General features: G+C 39.1%; 1 protein-coding gene across 1 annotated transcript; it reads right to left on the reverse strand.

Annotated features, from left to right (window-relative positions):
* Nucleotides 1-410: 410 nt before the first annotated feature.
* LOC140774741 (uncharacterized) lies at nucleotides 411-18,634 on the reverse strand. Its single transcript, XM_073117837.1, has 5 exons — nucleotides 18,254-18,634; nucleotides 15,920-16,856; nucleotides 15,673-15,768; nucleotides 986-1,122; nucleotides 411-914 (listed from the first exon to the last, which is right to left on the reverse strand). Exons 1-5 carry the CDS (start codon nucleotides 18,424-18,426, stop codon nucleotides 743-745), a joined length of 1,515 nt encoding a protein of 504 aa, XP_072973938.1. The 5' UTR covers nucleotides 18,427-18,634; the 3' UTR covers nucleotides 411-742.
* Nucleotides 18,635-21,572: the final 2,938 nt, after the last annotated feature.

Consider the following 21,572-nt stretch of genomic DNA (forward strand, 5'->3'; position numbering starts at 1 on the left):
CGACAACTTTTATATTAAGGCTTCTCCAAATTTAAACTTTATCTATGACAAAATAGACTAATCTAAAAAGGACAAGGAAGACTGATTTAATTAAATTTATTTAAAACTTTTTTAATTAATTTTTTATAAATAGGATCTTATGACTTGTATCTTAAGTATGCGTGGAATAAAAATTACACACAAATATATATATATACACACACACATGTTGCATATGGAAGAAAAAAACAACAAACACATTAATCTTTGTTCAATTGTCGAAAAAGGCCAATTTTAATAAGTATTTTAATTTTTAATATTAAGTAAAGAGTGCTAATAAGGGTATAAGTTATTTTAATATACTAGTATAAAAAGTAATAATTATATATAGCATGACAAATTTATACTACAGTACTAGAGAAATATTAAGGTACTGGGAATATTAGAGTTTTTGTTTTCGATAATTGGAATACTGGAGTTCATTCCATCAATATCTAGCCATAACCATCAAGCATATGGTTCTCATTGCCTCAGCAAGTATATACAAAAGAAGTTACAGAACAAATTCCTATTTAATGTATTATACTGATGCCCTTCCTCCTCAAAGCTAGAACAAACAACCAAGTAAAGGATAAAATCAAGGAAAACAAAACAATATGGGGATTCTCTCCATAAAACGTAAAACGCAAGTGATTCTACAGCTGATCTCTCTCCCCTGCTTGAACAATCCTGTAAATGCAATTATAAGATGACTTGATGTGGACTATTCCTGCTTATCCTCTTCTGCCTCATCTTCAAGACTAAAGGCAGTGGTAGGATCTAGATTCCGATCTTTATCCAGCTTCACTAATCCAACATCCCCATCCGGAGAACCTTTAGTAAGAGATTGAGCTTCTTCATCATCGTCATCGGCGGCTTCACCCGAATAGGCATATCTGTTAAAAAAAAAGTTGAGAGCATTAAAACTGATTCTTCAGCATTCCCCTAACATTGCAGGAGGAATTACCGTTGCGAGCTCTGAGATGGTGCCCATAGATAGCAGATTACAGCAAGGAGTGAAAATGCCAGAATGTGCCAAAAGGCAGTAATTATCCAGGCACTCTGCCATCGCTCACTGAAGGGATCTGTTGCCTTAAAGTAAACCTGTAACATGAAATTGTTAGATAATTTATCATCATGATTTAAAAGTATTTCTATAAATTTACTCTACAAACTTCTTTTTTTCATATAATTCAAAAGCCCAATAATTAGATTGGGAGTCAACCCTCCTTTAGAAACATGCCACAACGAATCAACCATTGGCACACTAGGTGCAATTTATCCTTGCAATGGTTTTAAACCCTAACCTCTCGGTTAGAGAGAGAAAATTTTAACCGCTTGTGCTAACAGTTAGACCTAACTCCACAAATTTGATCAGGAAAACTATTCAGAATCAACAGTCAGAGAAGAGCTAAAGGTAATGGTGACAAGAGGAGAGAACTGCCACATTTTAGAGATAACAACTTATCTTGATCTAAATTGACAGCAAAAAGTATGGTTCTGAATGAAAAATAAGACTACTTCCTAAATATGAAGCAAACATAATGGAAAGATGATAGAGAGGTTGATAAAATTCATTGATGTTCTCCGGCAAGACCATTGCTTATCAATAATTTGAGGCATGGAATCTTGGAGATTAGATTCTAGCTACTACATACATGGAATCTTGGAGATTAGAGTCTAGCTACTACAAACATGGAACTTTAGAAATGCACTTTCTTTCAACTTCAGAAACAATTCTAGCATGCCGCTTCCTCACATTCATCTATCAACCTTAGCAAGCTGTAATTTCCCACATTCCAACTGTTTAATATTTTGAGAGCTTAATAAGGGATGTAGTGGGGATGTAAGATGTGCAAATGTGGGGAAAGATGAGGAGTTACATGGATCCATGCCCAAGGAGAGAAAAGATTACATCAATTATTCTCTGTTTCTGCCTCGAGTTATTTTCCATACAAACATGACTAGATAGAGAAGAGGGGAAACTATTGGGAAAGGGAGGCAACACACCACTTTTGGGAAAAAATGATAAGAAAGCATGAAAATCACTAGTAAAGAGAAGAGGACATACATGTGGAATCCTCCACAAGAATAATTTTTTCATTCAATTTCTATAATAAATTATATTGTTTTCTATATTCCCCCTAGCCCTATACTTATCTAATGTAATTATTAACCTTATACCAAGCATTCTCCAAGTAAGGATTTGAATGCCATAGGGCATAAATAAAGAAAAAACATTTTGTGAGTGCATATGTGAACCCTTTTTTGCATCTAATAAATGTGGATTTACTACATGATAAGTGTTGATTAAGCTACAATAAGTAATTATTAAGCATATCGAACGTATCAGTGCAAAACCAAACCTAACATAGTCAACTTTATACCAAACATTCCCCAATTAATAATTTGAGTGCCACTGGGAATGGAGGAAGAAAATTGAAGAGCACTACATGAGTTAGGATATGTAAATATGCGAGTTTTTGACTAAACTAGACCTCTTTTTTTTCTTACCAAAACAGACTATCTCTTAAACGTATTACTAAATTGGATCTAATTAACTGTAGTCCTAACAAAAACGTTAAACTACTCAGTGTTTTAAAAAACGCTAATCAGTTCAGTGTTTTTATCGCCAGACATTTTTTTAGACTACTAAAAGATTAAGTTAAAAATATTTATATACATAAAATGCTGAACTATTCAATGTTTTAGGACCTAATAAATACGTTGAATTGATTAGCGTTTTTGCTTAGAGATAAAACGCTGATTAGTTCAGTAATTTTATTATGACTATAGTGAATTAAACCCAATTTAATAATAAATTTGAGTAGCAGTCTATTTCGGTAAAAATAAATTGGAACAGGGCTAGTTTAGTCAAAAACTCTGAATATGCTATATTTTAAGTGTAGATTTACTAGATAGTAATTTTTAAGCTATATTGTAAGGATTAAGCATATCATAAGTGATAATGCATGATAGATCTGCATAATCAAACTTAATATAACTATTAACTTTATACCAAGCATTTTCATAGTAAGAGTATGAATGCTTAGGGCATGAATGAAGAAAAAGAACACTAAGTGCGCATATGAACTATAATAAGTACGGATTTGTCATTAGTAAGTGTGGATTGAATATATGGATTAAGCTCTAGTAAATAACGATTAAGCATATAGTAAGTGAAGATGCATGGTATTGATATGCAGAACCAAACCAATTGTAGTCAAATTTACACCAACCATTACTCAAGTAAAAATTTGAGTGTCACAAGGCATGGAGGAAGAAAAGCACCATGTGAGCATATGAGCTCTCTTTCTATATATTATAAGTGTGGATTTACTACAAAATAACTGCTGATTAAGCAATTAGTAAGTGAGGATTATGATAGAGTAAGTGAAAATGCATGGGATCATGATAGAGTCAGTTAAAATGCATGGCATCAATGTGATGTGCAGAACCAAACCAAATGAAGTCAACCTTATACCAAGCATCTTCCAAACAAGAAATTGAGTACCGCAAGGCATGAAACAAGGGAGAAAAAAAACACCATATGGGTAAGGTATGTAGTATGTACGCATAGTTACTATATATAGTAAGTACGGATAAAGTACACAAAATTGTGGAACAAACATATAAAAATACAAACTCATGGTACCCATGAGTAGTAGGGTAGTTTGGTCCAAAAAGGGGCCAATTGGGTTCCCCTACAAAGGAAAAATAAAATTGGGTGTTTTGGCCATCCTTGAGAATGATATCACCTATGTGCACTCTATTATCACCTATGTGTGCTCTAGTACCATATATGGTCGTTCATTCATGTGGCAGATATATCCCAGATCTAGAGTTCCTAGAAATTAGGATAACCAAAAGAATTTACCTATTAGCAAACTCAAAGTGAAGGGACCAGACTGTAATATATATTGTGTCACTTGCTCCTATGATGCTACTGCTCTGAAAAAGAGCATTTATTGCATCTGTATATCAAGATACATCTTTTTAGTTATAATCTTGGCCTTCATAATCAACATCTGCAGACTTGCATGCATTAAATTTTTCTTTATAAATTGTTCTTTATCCTTCTCCACCTCTTGTTTTATCACCTTACGATATCTAACAGTGCTTTCATCCTCCTCCCAACCTCTTATGGAAGATTAGGGCATTTACACACCTAAATCTAAACTACAGCTAGTCCTTCTAACAGAAAAATACCTCAACCTTTTTAAAATCAAATTACATTAAGTACTAACAAAATATAATGCAACCAACCATATCCTCAGGTTGTGCATATTCTCTATTTCTAATGCCATCTCAACGTATACCGCTTTAACTGTGTCATATTAATAAATCAATGAAAGCTCGTTATTCAAATCATCAACAGACTTTCTTTATTGTGGTATGACTAAAAGTTTATACATAATTATTTGCTACAAAATTATAAAATTATTGTATCCAGGCACAATGTAGTAACCACTAGTTTAGCAAATTAATACAAGGCAAGTGGCAACCCATTTTGCCTCTTAAATATTGCAAAATTTAAGTTACCAGATATTATTAAATAAAATAATTACTGAATAATGATAGAAAACGAACACAATGGATCAGTACCCATTAGATATTTCTCACACCTCAAGAAATGGAGAGTGAAAACTAGTAGAAAAACAGTTTTCTTAAGATAAATGCTTATATTGACCAAATTCCTTGAAAGATTTAGCAAGAAGGTTGTGCTGGTCGGCATGTCTCATGCCGAGCTGTGTCGACAGGCACGGGTGCAGGTGAGGTTCGAAATAGGTTTAATTGATCCGAAACAAATTCATTAGAGTGATAAATTTAAAATATTCTATGAGGGCTTTTTTTATCGACAAATATGATACATCATATGGAGCCCCAATATTAAGAAGTTTGTTGTCCGCATCCTCTCCCAGAAGACCTCTTCTAGTGGAGATCAACGTAATTGGTCTGCTTTTGCGTTGATTCATATAAAAACTAAAATCGTCTTTCATATGCACGATTGGCAAAATTTGCATATGCCCACTACAATATGAGGTTATGTTTACCATGTATGGGCGTGCCGACCAGCACTTGTCGTGCCCCAATATTAAGAAGTTTGTTGTCCGTATCCTCTCCCAGAAGACCTCTTCTAGTGGAGATCAGCGTAATTGGTCTGCTTTTGCGTTGATTCATATAAAAACTAAAATCGTCTTTCATATGCACAATTGGCAAAATTTGCATATGCCCACTACAATATAAGGTTATGTTTACCATGGATGGCCGTGCCGACCAGCACTAATCGTGCCATTACAACGGTACATAGCACGAGGTGTGCTGTAGCACACCCATGCTGCCCGTGCCAGCCCAACACAGCCTCATGCCGGTCATTATGCCATGTGGAGCCCCGTATTTAAAACTTTTCTTATTTTTATTAATCATTATCAAATCAACTAATCATTTGATCATTTAGAAGGCTTAAATAAAATTAATGATAATGAGACTAGAGATGACACTTATGATGGTAATAGTGATAATAATGAGACTCAGTCTAATACAGTGATAATGGAGATGAAACATGCATTTCTGTTATACAACTTTCTCAAATGTATTATTTTTATAAAGAATTTGAGTCTATACGTTAGAACATCAAGAGACCTATTATATGAGTTCATCATAATTACCATCATATCAATCGCACCTATTATAGCTAGAACACTCTTATTATACTCTATATCCATAATTTACATATGCTTATGGTGTATTTGTGTCTATCCGATGATATTCATTCCCGTGCAAGTTCAATATCTATATTATATCATAGGAGAATTATAAAATTTCTATTCGTATAAAAACTATGTGAGACGTTACAATGAGAAATATTATCAGTAAATGGGTTTTGAAGAATATCAATAGTATTTAATGCAGCATTCTCGTGTTATTCTTGTGCCGACAAACGAAGTTTTTGATCCTCCTTGTCATTTTACGTTCTACTAAATATTAATTTTAATTATTAAACTATTATCAATTAATATTATATCTTCAATTATATTATTGACTATTCAATTATATTATAGAGTATTCAATCATTAATATTAGTTTTAATAAATGTCTTCAATCATAGTATGTGTTGAATAATATTTATATTTAATTATTACTTTATCTTTAAGGATAACGGTAACCCTATCATTAACTAGTTCATTTTTATTTATTAATTTATTTATTAATTTTATAGTAATAGAAATATATCCTAACGAGATGGAATTTGGAACTTGCTATCATCTTGCCTAGTAGGCAAAGATTTACCTCTGATCCTACTCACATTGGACCTAGTGCTCAGGTAATTTAGCCAATAGTGGATCAAAAAATATTAAATGAACATGTGGGCAGGGGTTTCCGAGGAATACAAATAACCTTAGTTTTTTTCTAAAATAGGTCACAAAAATAATCTAAATATAAAGCATTGTAGTGTAGTTTTTAATCTTTTAATATATATATTTAAACCAAAAATCAAAAATTGACATATTGAAGACCCAAAAACATCTTTACATATCTTAAAAAGTTTATTATAATTATTATAAATGCGTGCCAGTGGGACATAGGGGCATGCCGTGCCGATGGTGGCACGGCACGGCCATCGTTGATATTTACAACACATAACTGAGGATCAGAAGAGAGATGAGGGAAATTTTGACCCTCTGAATGCTGGTTTTTCTCATACGAGGAGAATCCTATAATAGAGCAGATATAGACTGCTCAGTATCAGGAGAACACATAGCTTGACAAGGAGGGAGATCCTCTAATATAAGCTTTAATACATATATTCATATCAAAAACCAAAAATTGACATGTTAAAAGACCTAAAATCATCTCTAAATACACTAATTTTTTATTAAAAGTGTATTAAAGATGTGCCAATACATGTCAATGGCTTATAGGGGCATGCCAAACAACGCAGCCATCATTGAATCCAAGAGATATAGCCATTATTGGTCATCAATGCTTTCATTCTCAGGTTTTCAGTTTTGAAAAACTAGAGGAAAAAGTTGGGGAAACCAACTTCTCTCAAGATTAACACCGTAATTTTACGAATTTAATTTGCATGAAAGAAGTTTGGAAAGGTTAGGTCAACTAACCCTTTATTTCATCAAATTCATTTGCATGACAATGAGTAAATTTTAAGATTTTAGGGTTTTATTCACTCAATACTTCAAAAATAGCAGAACTTTGTGTTAAAATTCAGGGAATAAATTTTTCCAATATAAACCTTTTTCTAACTACTTCAAGCATTATTTCTTATTTTGTTCACCAATTTGTCTTTTATTCAATTCAAAAGAACATAGATAAAATTGGTAAAAAGTGATTTTTTTTTCTTACAATCTAAAAATATCTATCCATTATGTCCAAAATCTGATTAAATATGCATGTTTTTTAATTGATGTGATTCAGGCTGGACCAAGCCACCTCTTGCGTTGATACGACCTATGATTCAATTTCTTGTTTCATTTCCTTATTTTTCTTGATAAATAAGGATTTTTGGCTGGGGCATTCAAACACCAAGAAGAGCTGTTCAAACGCCTATATCACGTTCATACATACATAGACACTGATTTGGGCATTCGAATGCCAAGAAGGACCGATCGAATGCGTCGTTCCCTGCATCACGTTCGCACGAGACACTGATTTGGCTGTTCAAACGCCTCACGAGGCCATTCGAAAGCTTTCGACGAGAATAATTATATTAGAGTTATTTTTCTTAGTTGTTTGGTTATTAGGCTAGCCTCTAAATATGTGGAAGGCAGCCTTATTAGGATTTTATCGAAGGAATTATCATTTTAACCTATTTTTCTCCCCTTTAGTCTAAAGCTTCTCCCTCCTCACTCAAACCCTAACCGCGCGTTATCTTGCTGCCGGTTACCTCTAGCCTCTTTCATCTGTCGAGACCCTCCTTCTTAGGACACCAACACCTTCTTCCTTGACTTCCTTCACCTATCGCGCCATGTGCAAACCTTATCTATAACCCACGTCCACTCCATCTCTACCGTCATTCCATCACCCGTCATTAACACCACCACTAGATCTTTGTCGCTTTTAGCCCTAGCTACAGTCTAAATCAGCAAAGAGCGTAAATATCAAAATTGTATATCAGGAAGTTACAAAACAAACCCATCTGGTTTCATAATTTTTTAGCTACGGGAGAGTATCCGATGAATATTCTCCTCCGACTGTGCAGACTACTTTCTTGCACACAAATTCAAACCGATAATCAAAATCAGGTTATAACTAGTAGTTTATAACCACTATTCTTCAGACATCATGCCAACAACCAGATCCATGGCGTTGAGACCCCATGAAGGCACCTCAACCAAAGAAGAGGCCACGGATGTAATCAAATCCGAATTGAACCCCAACACACCGACGACAACTTCTCCTTTTAACTTTTTTGTCAATTTTGATCTGATTAAGATGTTTACAGACATGATGGAAATGCAGTATGCTATGCAAACATTGACAGCAACGATGACTCAAGTCCTCATGGGCGCACTAAGGAATACGACAGCAACCGAGCTACTCGCTCACGCCCGGGTCGCACCACTGATAGAACCACCCCTTCATCAAAAGACTCCACCTCCACCACTCTGTGCTAGAGGAAGACTATGAGGACTTCATGGGGGACTTCATGGGGGACTATGATAGAAGCTTCTTGCTACCCACGTCGCAAGAGAGGTGTACCAAACTGACACCGATTTTTCATCACAACCAAGCACCGATTCCGTCTCGCCACAAAGATGATGATGAATGAGTGGGTGGACTATAGGAACCAGCGACCTCTCGATATTATCCAAGGGTTGTTGGACTAAACCAAAGAGAAAAGAGGGCCAACCGACATGAAGAAGGTGCCCGTGAGGGTACTGTTCACCTCAACTTTCCACCATTCAATAGAGGCAATCCGTTCGATTGTGTTTGTCGAGCGAAGCAATTCTTCGAGTTCCAGAGAACATCTAATGCTAGGGGTGAAAACGGGTCGGATTAACTCCGACCCGACCCGCTATCTGACCCGACCCGCTATCTGACCCGACTCGGATCGGATTCGGATAAAAAATTTCTATCCGATTCGGATATGGATTCGAATACGGATAGAATTTTTGAAAAAAATTCGAATACGGATTCGGATACGGGTCTGATATATTTTTCGGATTTGGATACGGATATCGGATATCCATTTATCCACATATTTTTTTAAATGATTTACAGTTTTTAGTTTGCTTATTTAAATAGTAAATATTAATATTGTTACTAATAATACTTTATATATTATTTATGGAGATTAATTTCTCTAATTTTATATATTTGACATACAAAAAAAATTATTTGTTGTAAAACTCTTAATAATTTTATGTTAATTATATCTAAATAAAATATTATAATTATTTTAAATTCAATCAATATCCGTTTAAGATTTGATCTTTTATCCGAAAATTATCCGTATCCGTTTAGTTAAGATATGGTTTTAAATTTTACTATCCGTTAAATATCCGTATCCGGACTAAAAATATGAATCCGGATATAGATTGAGCACTATCCGATCCGTATCCGATGCGTTTTTACCCCTACCTAATGCACAAAAGTTGTTATTAGCATCCTTCCACCTTGAAGACACCGCCGCCTAATGGTACCAAGCCACGAACCGAGCTCAGTCCTATCGATCGTGGGAGGAGTTCGGTGATGCAATTTCATTCGGTTTAGGGCCTCCGGTAATGAAGACTTCCAAGCCACCCTCACCAAGCTGCCCCAAAGGACTACGGTAAGAGCATATCAAGAGGAATTCGAACGTATTAACAATCGAATTTGGAGCACGTTCGTTAGCGACCTTCAGCGGGACATACAAGCGAAAGTAAGAGCCATTCAGCCAACCACCTTGCTTGATGAGGCTTTTGCCACAGCTCAAATGATGAAAGAAAAGCTTAGAGAGCTTCGAATAGCAAAAAAAGGGCTGAAGCACTACGGAGGCTAGAGGAGTACCTCAGCAAACCGCAACCGCACACCATGTGCCGACGGGTCTACCAAGGACAATGGGTGCAAGGCCATTTCCATAGCCACAACCAAAGATAATGGGGGCCTCCTCAAGCCCTCATGAGAAGACTAACACAAGCCCAAGTTAAAGAAAGAAGAGCAAAAAGATTGTACTTCTATTGTGATGAAAAATTCACCCTCAGGCACAATTGTGCTTCGACCGACCGGCCACAATAATAGTATTGGACAAAACCAAGATTCCAAAAATCGGTATCAAGATCGGGATCAGCCGTCCGGAAAAACGATACGTATCAGCTGCCTGTATCGGATCAAATTATTTTAATTAAATAAAATTTTTAATATTATTTAAAAATGTTGAGAAATTTCTAAAAATTTAGAAAAAAATTATAAGAAAATAAGAAATAATAATTACTCACATATAAAGCCTAAAAACTAAAAAAACTAAAAATCTCTCTTCCTCCCTTTCTTTTTTCTATCCCTCTAACTATGAGTCTGAAATATCCATTTTTTCCTACACTCTCTTTCTTTCTATCTTTCCCTCTCTCTTTCACCCTCTCTTTTATTTATCTTTCCCTCTCCCTCACTCTCTCTTCCTTTTTCCCTCTCTCTCCCTTTCTCTCTCCCTCACTCTCTCTCTTTCCTTCTCTCTCCCTCTCTCTCTAGCTGCTGCTGTTAGCAGCAGCTGTCCCTCTCCCTCACTCTCTCTTCCTTTTTCCCTCTCTCCCTCTCTCCCTCTCTCTAGCTGCTGCTGTCAGCAGCAACTGTCCCTCTCTCCCTCACTCTCTTCTGCTCTCCCTCACTCTCTCTCTCCCTTTCTCTCTCCCTCACTCTCTCTCTCTCTTTCCCTCTCCCTCTCTCTCTAGTTGCAGCAGCTGACAGTTGTCTGCTGCAACCGTCTGCAGTAGCAGTTGTCTGCTGCAACTGTAGATGGCTGCAGTACGGTCGAAACCAACCAACTAGCTAGTTTCGACCCGGATCGGGATCGGCTATCCGTTTCGGCCGATCCCACTCGAGATCGACCAAAACTGGAAACTATGGACAAAACCAAAGACGTGGAAAAGGGTGAACCAGTGGAGGATGAACCTAAGGACCTTATTGAAGACCAAGAGCCTTTGAAGATCAGCGAGGAGATCCATGCCGAGATCTCCACACATGCCTATACCGATGCTAATGTACCAAGAACGCTTAGGGTCGACGGCACGTGAAAAACCAAACCATGCTGATCCTCATCGACACTGGGAGTACCCACAATTTTATGGATGAGCGTGTAGTGAAGATGATAGGCATGACTACAAAGACTACCTCTGGATTTGATGTAGCACTTGGAGACGGCACAACGCTTCGAGCGGGTGATGTATGCTGAGAGGCTCTTTTGAAGATTCAAGGCAATTCCTTTACCTTGGATTTTTACCCATTAGCTTTACAAGGGGCTCATTGTGTTAGGGACCCAATGGTTGCAAAGTTTGGGTTTGATGACTTTCAACTTTTCAGAGATGTGAAAGAATTTCAAACAAAGTGGCAAACGAGTGAGGTTAGACAGAATCGGACTACAACTTGGAACCCAACTTCAACCGATGGTAGGGCCACCAAGGGCTAGCTACTATGACTTTTTAATGCAACTAGTCCAAAACCAAATGGACCACAAAATGGAGGAATGAGTGCTTGCTGACATGACCAACTTGTTGAAGGAGTTTAGTGAGGTGTTTGAAGAACCAAGCGACATATCACCAGCTCAACCACAAGATCACCGCATTAAGATCATACCCGGAGCTGAGCTAGTTAATGTACAACCCTACCAATACCATTTTTTGTAAAAAGGTGAGATCACAAGGCTTATCAAAAAGATGTTGGACAGCGGAATTATCCAACCGAGCCGGAGCTCGTACTCATTGTTGGTGCTTCTAGTGTAGAAGGACAGTACATAGTGATTTGGCATGGACTACCATATACTCAACGCCATCATAGTGAAGGTTAGGTACCCTATTCTTGTCATTAAAGAACTCTTCGATGAGCTTTCAGGGACCACTTACTTCAGCAAGTTAGATTTATGTGCCGACTACCACCAAATCTAAGTGAGGCCCGAGGATGTGCACAAGACTGCATTCTACATACATGATAGGCATTATGACTTCAAGGTTATGCTCTTTGGACTTATTAATGCCCCGTCCACATTCCAAAGGTTGATGAATGACATTTTTAGGACGTCATTGAGGCAGCATCTCGTCCACCTCCGCGACATGCTGTAAATTTTAAAAGATAATAGGCTGAAGATGTAAAGATTAAGTAGTCTAAGTGTCTATGGAGCCAACCGAGAGTAGAGTATTTCGGTCACATCATATCAGCGGTGGGAGTAGAAGACGATCCCTCCAAGGTGTGGAACATGATGCAATGGAAGACTACAAAGACACCAAAGGAATTATAGGGCATTCTTGGATTGATGGGTTATTACAGTCGGTTTGTTACCAACTATGGCAAGATTGCCGCCCCTTAACATCACTACTAAAAATGGGGGAGTTCCAGTGAACTGAGGCAGCAACAAGGGCATTTGATGAATTGAAGACGGCAATGACAATGGCGCTATCTAATTTTATCAAGCCTTCTATGGTGGAACATCTGGGGCTGGAATTAGGGTCGTCCTTATACAACAACGAAGACCCATGGCATACCTGAGCAAGGCATTGTCGATGAAGAATTAAATGATGCCTACCTACAAGCGAGAGATGCTCGCTATTATCCACGTCACAAAATGGAGACCGTATCTCATTAAACGACAATTCTTGGTGTGTACTAACCAACGGATCCTTCCATATTTTCTTGGGTAGCAGAGTGACACTCTGGCACAGCAGCCGTGAGTGGTTGAGATGGTGATATGTACTAATTGGTGTACAAGAAGGGAACTAAGAACTGGGTCAACTATGCACTATCACAGCACGGCTAAAATGAGAAAAGAAGTACTAGCCTATATTCGAGCTTGCAAAGTCTATCAACACACCAAGGCGGACTCAACCAAACCAACAAGGCTGCTGCAGCTGCTGCCCATTCCAGACCAGATTTGGGAAGATGTGGCGATGGATTTCGTTGAAGGACTACCCCAAATAAAAGGGCATTCAATGGTAATGGTGGTGGTCGACCGATTGACGAAGAGTGTTCACTTTTCAACTCTAACACACTCATGCACCGTAAAGAAGGTAGCATAATTTTTGGTGAAAGAAGCAGGCCAATTGCCTTGCATGCCAAGATCTATAGTTTCAGATCATGACTCGATTTTCGTAAGCACTTTTGGCAAGAGTACTTCAAGCAGCAAGGGACTTAACTCAAATTGAGCTTGGAATACCATTCTCATACCGACGGGCAATCCTAAGTTGTTAGTCGCTGTTTTGAGCAATATTTGTCATGTTTTGCCAGAGTGCAACCCAAAAGATGGCTAACTTATCTTCCTTGAGCTAAATACTCATACAACACGGCTCACCACACTGCCATTGTGATAACACCCTTCAAGACAGTCTATGGACGCACGTCTCCCACATTGCAATCCTATGACCGATCGAGCCTATCGGGCCATTTCGACATAGATAAGGTGCTATCAGAACGGGATAAAATACTCAAGCGGCTCAAGCTTCACTTAGTAGCAGCGCAGAACCAAATGAAGCAAGTGTATGACCACAAGCATCAAGATCGAAGCTACGAAGTGAGCAATTGGGTCTATGTTCGGCTCCAATCGTATCAACAAGTCTCAATATGACCCATTTAGAACCAAAAATTAGCCCATCGTTTCTTTGTCCATTTCAAATTCAAGAGAAGGCAAAAGCTATAGCATATAGGCTTGACTTGCCCAAGTCATCTCGAGTTCACCTGATCTTCCATGTATCTAAGCTTGAGAGCACGAATTGGACCGGTTGAGATGGTTGCAGAGGTGCTCAAGCCCCCACCCGAGAAGATCTTGGCACGAAGAAAGATCACACATGATAGAAGGCTGATTATAGAGGTGCTGGTGGGCTAGGCTGGTGGGCTAGGCTGGACGGACATCCAATCAAGCCACTTGGGAACCTAAGACGACTTTGATAGACCGCTTTTTCGATTTTGCATTTTGAGGACAAATTGAGTGGAAGCATGGTGAAATAATGTGATACAGACCGGACCTAACCACCTCGTGCACTACTACAACTTATGATTCAATTTCTTGTTTCAATTTCTTATTTTTCTTAATAAATAAGGATTTCCAGCTGAGGCGTTCAAACGCAGCATTTGAACACTTGTATCGCATTCGCACATACAGAGACACCAATTTGGGCATTTGAAAGCGTCATTCGAAGGCCTGCATTGTGTTCGCACATATAGAGACACTGATTTGGGTGTTCGAACGCCAGGAAGGATCGTTCGAACGCCAAAAAGGGTCGTTCGAATCTTGTACAGAGACATTGATTTGGCAGTTCGGATGCCTCGTGAGGCTATTTGAATGCTTTCAGCAAGAATAATTGTATTAAGGTTATTTTTCTTAATTGTTTGGTTGTTAGGATAGCCTCTAAATATGTGAAAGGTAGCCTCATTAGGGTTTTATCAAAGGAATTATTATTTTAACCTATCTTCTCCCCTCTAATCTAAAACTTCTCCCTCCTCGCTTAATCCCTAGCCGCGTGCCATCTTGCTGCCGGTTACCTCTAGCCTCTTTCGTTTGTCAGGACCCTCCCTCCTTTTTAGGACACTGACACCTTCTCTCTTCCTTCACCTTACTATACTATGTGCAAACCCTATCTATAACACATGTCTACTCTATCTCCACCTTCATCACCACCACCCGTCATCAACACCTCTATCGGATTTTTGCTGCTTTTAGCCCTAACTAAAGTTCGAATCAGCGATGGGCGTAAATATTAAAATTATAGATTAGGAAGCTACGAAACAAACCCATTTGGTTTCGTAATTTTCTGGCTATAGGAGAATATCTAATGAATATTCTCCTCCAACTATGCGGACTGCCTTCCTACACACGAACTTGAATCGATAGCCGAGATTGGGTCATAACATTAATTTAACTAGTAAAGGTCAAAATTTATGGAAAAGATTCTGATATTTTATATTGCTCAACTTTCATCCAATTCTGAAGCTTACAATGGGTAAAGTACTACTTGCTCATGAAAAGTTAAAAATTAAAAAAAATGATGAAAAGAGAAAGTAGCATTAAGATATAAATTTTGGAGATAAAATAGCAAGAGGATAAAATTCTTTCAAATTTAAATAGTCTCCATCATAGCCCACCTTCCGATCCTTCAGGCAATGAGTAAAAGAGTTTAGAAAGACTTGCCAAGCTCTTTTAGCTCAAAAAGGAAGGAATCCCCCTAAGTTTGCATATTCAGCATGCATTATGCTTGACACAGGTTGACATCTATTCTATGAGGCCTATGCAAAATCCCTATCATCAGTCCCGACATTCTATCAATGTAGCATGCAAGCACAGCATGTCCAGAAACATTAATTACTTAAATCATCAGATTCTATAGAAAATACTAAATCCTAATCAAATTTATTAAGCAATTAGATGAAAAGCATAATACTTCTTAATTGAATAGTAAAATGTAGAAACAAGTAAAGAATCAACTTGTGTAAGAGATTCAATGCAACCAAAATCTTTTGTACCTCATAACCTATCCAAGAAACTGAAGCAATCACGGCAACAGCCAATGAATTAGTAAACTTCCTGTATATGTCTAGCTTCACAGAACTTCTCCTCGTCTAAAAGGTGAAAAAATATAGCCAAGTTAGAGAGCACGGGTAGACCCACAAAAATTAAATAAAAGAGCAAAAACGTAAAGGGATTATATCCGTAAAAAGCAGGATGAAAGAGGTAATAGGTTAATCTAGCAGAGAACTCTATTCTTGATACCTGTAGCTTTTCAAGGGTCCGAGAAAGAGATGTGAAGATCCATAGAATGAGAAAAGCATGCAAAAAGGCATCCGGAAGAACAAGGAAAAGCCTTGCTTTCCCTGAAATATCATTGATGGTACCAACATTTTCTGCAATATCCAGCAATTCTGATGCCAAAAAATATGTTACACCAAGAAGAAGCACCTTTGACTTAAGACCTCCCAGAGTTGGACGGACAACACCATAACCCATGGAAATAGAAAGGATAAGTAAACTTGAAATTGTTTTCCTGATAGCTCCCACAGTGACTACCCAAGTTGTAATCCCCACAGGCCTTACACCAGTGCTATTGAAGTTCAAATACTCAAAGTACCATAGAGTCATTTCAAACAAGCCAAGGGCAATAACTAGAGTGATCCAGTTCTGAATTGTCAGTATGTCCCTCCAAAACCTTATGTATTGCACAAACCAGATAACACTGAGTAGCAGATATGCCAGTGACATGAATACATAAAATGTCATTAAAGGAGCCATTCGTCCTGGTAAATAACCACCAGGATTTTTCCAGATTGTCTTTCCACTCATCATGAGTCCTCTCAGCTTTGGATCACAGGAGATGAAGAACAAGTTATACATTCCTGTCTTTGAAATATGTACCTCTTGAGGGTCCAAATTGGCGAACAAGTCATTGGCACTAAAATGTGTACTTAGAACAACAGGCCAGTTGAGATCCACTGATGATGGTCTCCTAATGACTTCCCCTTGTTTGCAACCCTCAAGCTTAGCAAGGTCAGGGGTGCAACATATGGACCTTTGTCCGCCATAAGCAGATCCTCCAATGTTATCCCGATCAGCTGCTTCAAATATGATAGCCTGGATCAAACCAGTACTATGCTCCATGCTTGAATGTTGTTCAGCTGCTTCCTTGCTCCTCCAGAAAGTGACATTGTCAAACCTAATATTATTATTCAGTTAGACAAGAAGATGGATAATAAAACAGAATTATTGTATGAGATGAAATTTCTTCATGATAATTATTCTGACATGACAAACATGCTGAAAAATGGAACAATGTCATAAGTAATTCACCAAGTTATAAAACTGCAAGTTAAAAGGGCCATACATCCTACAAGTAGGGTGCTCCATTGTTAGGATCATTCCGATTGTAATTGTTATAATTAGAAATTTTAGTTAAAATAATAACAGCTCAGATGTTACTCATGTTATGTTTTCCAAAAAATGAAGGTGTTAAAAAGTGCACAGAATAAAGTTATCATAAAATGTCTAAAAGATGAATATTATTAAGCCTGAGAGTAGTGCAACCAGCAAATCCAGGTTAAGCCATTAGGATTAAATAGTCTCTCAGTAAGTGAGGATTCGGTCAACTCACTCACTAATCTAAAGAACCTGTAAGGTTCCACATGATAGTCACTTAGTGGGGTCTAAAAAGTTAACATAGACTGTTAAAATCCTTTAGAAGATTGAGCCTTAGAACAGTATTTTGTACTTCTCTTTAACAAGTGGAGCTAGGCCCAGTTCAAAATTGCACTAAGATAAGGAAAGAAATAAGGTAAAGAAGAAAGCAACACTTGCATTGCTTTCAGATATTGAATATTGTACTTACAACTTAGTGACTTACAAAATGCAAGATATTTCTATTTACTAAACAAGAAATATCTAGCTTTCCCAATTAACCGTTCAATCATAAACCAAATCTTTCATGAAATCAGTACAAGTTTGCAATCCCACTGTTTTATCTAGAGATCAATCTGGTACCATTTTTTCCATCCTCTTTGCGATATGGATGCATGATTTACCAAACAATCACCTTTTAAAATACTCACATATTTTCCGCCCATCTAATGGCCCTGTCATCTCTTCACAGCATACACTTTAACAATCTGAAAAATAAAAAATAGAAAACCAACAAAACGAAGTACTAACCATCTCATCCTATACTCACTGAACTCGCTCCCAGCTATAAATCATCTCTAGTTCAATTTAAACCCACATTGACATATCTCATTTTTCTCACTCATCTACATACTCATATCCTCCCTCCACGAAACAACCAATTCCAGCCAATACGAATTCGAACATTAGGAGTTAACCATTCGTCTCACCAAATTCCTAAGATTCGTTTGCATGCTACCCATGCTAGAACTAATATCTTATTTCCGAAGTCAAAGCAAGATCCAAATGATCTACTTCCAAAGTTACCAAGATCTGGCTGAAAAAGATGGCAATTAGCAATCAAGTGGCTTCGCTTCAACATTGGAGATAATTAGAAGTAAGCGGTACCCAATTAAATAGATTTGGGTTGTAAGACAAAGAGGTTGCATAGGAGTTTACTTGATGTAGGAGCTGCGGACGGAGGCGACGATCCCCTCGCTGCCGCCGGAGAGGAGGAAGGCATTGCCGACTTCCTTGAAGGGTTCGAGGTCGTACGTGTGGATCGAGGCGTCGACGCTTACGCCACCATGGAGGACGAGGAGGGCGGAGAGAAGGGCAAGGAGGAGATCCATGGAAGAGAAGGGAAGAAGAGAGGAGATCTCGAGAAGAGTGGAGGAAGAGGACGGGGGCTTAGAACCGCATCGCCACCCCTCTTCTGATCGGAAATAGCAAGGACTAGAGAGAGAGGGAGAGAGGGGGGGGGGGCGTGTGGAGATGGAGAGAGGTAGGTGTTTGCTCAAATTGATTTGCTACCTGCTGCCGACTGAGATTGGTAACACTCGTGCTGGAAACATGTGGATTTGACTCCCTAATACTTTGGCACGTTCCACCTGGGGTAGTTTCACTCTTGAATTCATGGAGCTTTTTATCAAGCTAGCACTGTTCCTAAATTAGTTTACCCAAAATGAACTATTCCTCAAACTTAATGCTGAGAGGGGAAAGTGAGAATGGAACCTCCGGTGGCTGCCGAGTGTGAAGATGTATAGCTTAGAAGGGCTTCTTCATCTTAGGTAGCTAAGCCCGCAGATGCGAAGGAGGCAAATATCTCACAAGAGTCCAGAGCCGACTCGCTGGTCCACGGAGAATATGGGCATCTATAGCTGTTGGGCGTAAACACACTTAAGCGCAGACAGATTTTATTCTAGAGAAGATTCTAGCACAAATTCAATAACAAACAGAAGATTGTGTGGTGATCGAGCCAGAGACCTTGGAGAGATGTCGAGCAAGGTAGAGGCTTGCCTTGCTTGGGAAACTCTTAAGGAGAGGTATACCCTTAACCCATCTGAAATCTACCCTAGCCAACTTACAGATATGGCGAATTGCTACTACATATTCAAATTTGAATAGACTAAAGATATGACTTATGTTTTAGCCAACGACCCATGGACAATCCAAGGCAAGGTCCTTAACCTCATACCATGACAAAATAACTTTAGACCTTCACGAGAAGCTTTTGCTACTATTGCGGTATGGATCCAACTCTATAATCTTCCCAATATTTAAAAATATTGGGAGCTGGAGGCCTTGATATCGATGGCGGCCTACTTCAAAGTAGATTTGCTAGGGTTTGCATCAAAGTTGATCTAAGGAAGCCATTGAAAATGGTGGTATGGCTAGGGCTAAAGGAGGACAAGGTGGACCAACGTGTTGTCTACAAAAGTATTTCATCATTTTGCTATCATTGTGGATGGATAAGTCACAAGGCGGGTAGCTGCTTGGAGAGGAAACAGACTATGGAAAACGAACCGCATGGTCGACTTCAAACCCAAGAAAGAAAGCAAAAGATACTGATACCATGAATGTCGAAGAGAGGCCACCTCAATGTACAAACTATGGTGCACCGTCTAGCAAAGAGTGAGGAGTGTTCCGACACAATCAACACAAAGCTAGAGGAAATCTAAACTGGCATCAACCAGTTCCAACTGATAGGACCAATGCTCAAGCCAAAGTCAACCACTAGGCTACCTCAAGGCCCAAGGCTATTAGGAGGACAGCACCCTCGATGTGCAAAGGTGAGGGAAACAACCACCACAGTGTGGGCAATAGGCCTAACGATGTCAATTCTAGTGAAAGAATCAAACAGTCGCTCCCTTTCGAGTTTGAGCTGAAGCAAAGGGAAAGACATCATTCCAAGAGTTACAAAAGCAAAGGCAAAATAGATGAAGGACAACCTTCCTCGAGCTGTCCTCAAGTCATGCTTGAGGTAATAACTAGCCTAGTCGAAGGCAAACCTAAGGCTTAGGTCACTCTTACCACAACATAGGGCAGCAAAAAAGAAGGCAAAAGGGATTGGATGGGCAACACATCACAAGGTGCACTTACTAGAGAATGAGAGGGAAAGCTTAGAGGAAGCCACTCAAGAAGCGATAAATATACTGATTATGGAGAAAGGAATGGCCATCATTAATGGGCTATCAATTAGACTCGGAGCAGGTACCAATAGACCCTCATGATCAGCCTATGTGAGGATTACCAAAGGAAAAGGCCCCACGTTGTATGGGGAGGGGCAATATCCCTATAAGATCATGCATGAAGGGATAGTGGTTACACGCACTTGGCCAATGTTGGTAGGAGAAGGAAGGCCACTAGATAGCCACAAGGAAGCCACCAATGCTCTTAGGCAGAAGCTATGAGGGAACCCGAAGACGATGGACAATCCAACACCAGCGCTTGAACCAAACCGACTACAACTTGTCAGAGTTCCTGCTGGAAGCTTGAGTATGAAGGAATTGAAGGTATGGAAGATGATTCACAGAGTAGGTTATAAACGGACAACCTATGCTTATTGTCCTCTAAGAGAGGGAGGACAGCTTGTGCGTGTAACAACCTATCCCTAAAAAAAATAAAAAATAAATAAAATTTGCATGGCACAACGTGGCCGGCCTCATGCCATGCTGGGGTGGCGCGAGCTGAGGGTGCCACGCACCCGTAGTCGCCGGCTTGACCAACCAGGCTAGGCTAGCTAGCTCTCGTGGTGTAACAACCTACCAAAAAAATAAAAAAAAATAAAAAAAATATTTTTAAATAAAAAGTTTTTGGGCACGACGTGGCCGGCCACACTATGGCCGGCCACACTATGGCCGGCCTCGTGCCCATGCAAGCTACATGAGCAGCTTGTGTGGTAAGGTGCCACGCGCCCACCGCTGCTGCCGTAGCCAATTGGCTATGACCAGTTGGCCGCGGCGGGCCCCGGCGCCGTCGCCTTTTTCCCCTCCACCGCCTCTATTTCTCCCTATATATATATATATATATATATATCTTGGTCTCTCGGTCTCTCTCTCTCTCTCTCTCACCGAGGACAGCTTATCACTGTCGCCGCTATCCTTGGAAACCACAGCCACCACCTCCGCGAGCGTCCATGAGCTCCTTTCCTCTCTCTCTCTCTCTCTCTCTCTCTCTCACCCAAGCTCGGGCTCGTCGGAGCTGAGCCGCCGTGAGAGGCCGACTGCTGGCTGGCCAGCAACGGCTAGTGCCCTCCTCGCCGGCCTGGGTCTGCACTTCCCTCCCCTCCTCTTCTTCTTCTCCTTTTCCTCCTTTTCTTCCTCTTCTTCTTCTTCTTCTTTCTTTCTTTCTTTTTCATCTTCTTCTTCTTCTTCTTCCTCGGCTTCTTCTCCTTTTCTTTCTGCACAGTGCTGTGCCGAACCCAGCACTGATGGTAGTGTTTTAATTATTTATTTATTGATGTTATTTATTTAGGTATTTTCTTCTTAATTAATGC

The sequence above is a fragment of the Typha angustifolia genome, chromosome 13 (genome assembly GCF_048772165.1).
Source record: "Typha angustifolia cultivar Huaian chromosome 13, ASM4877216v1, whole genome shotgun sequence".
Lineage (NCBI taxonomy): Eukaryota > Viridiplantae > Streptophyta > Magnoliopsida > Poales > Typhaceae > Typha > Typha angustifolia.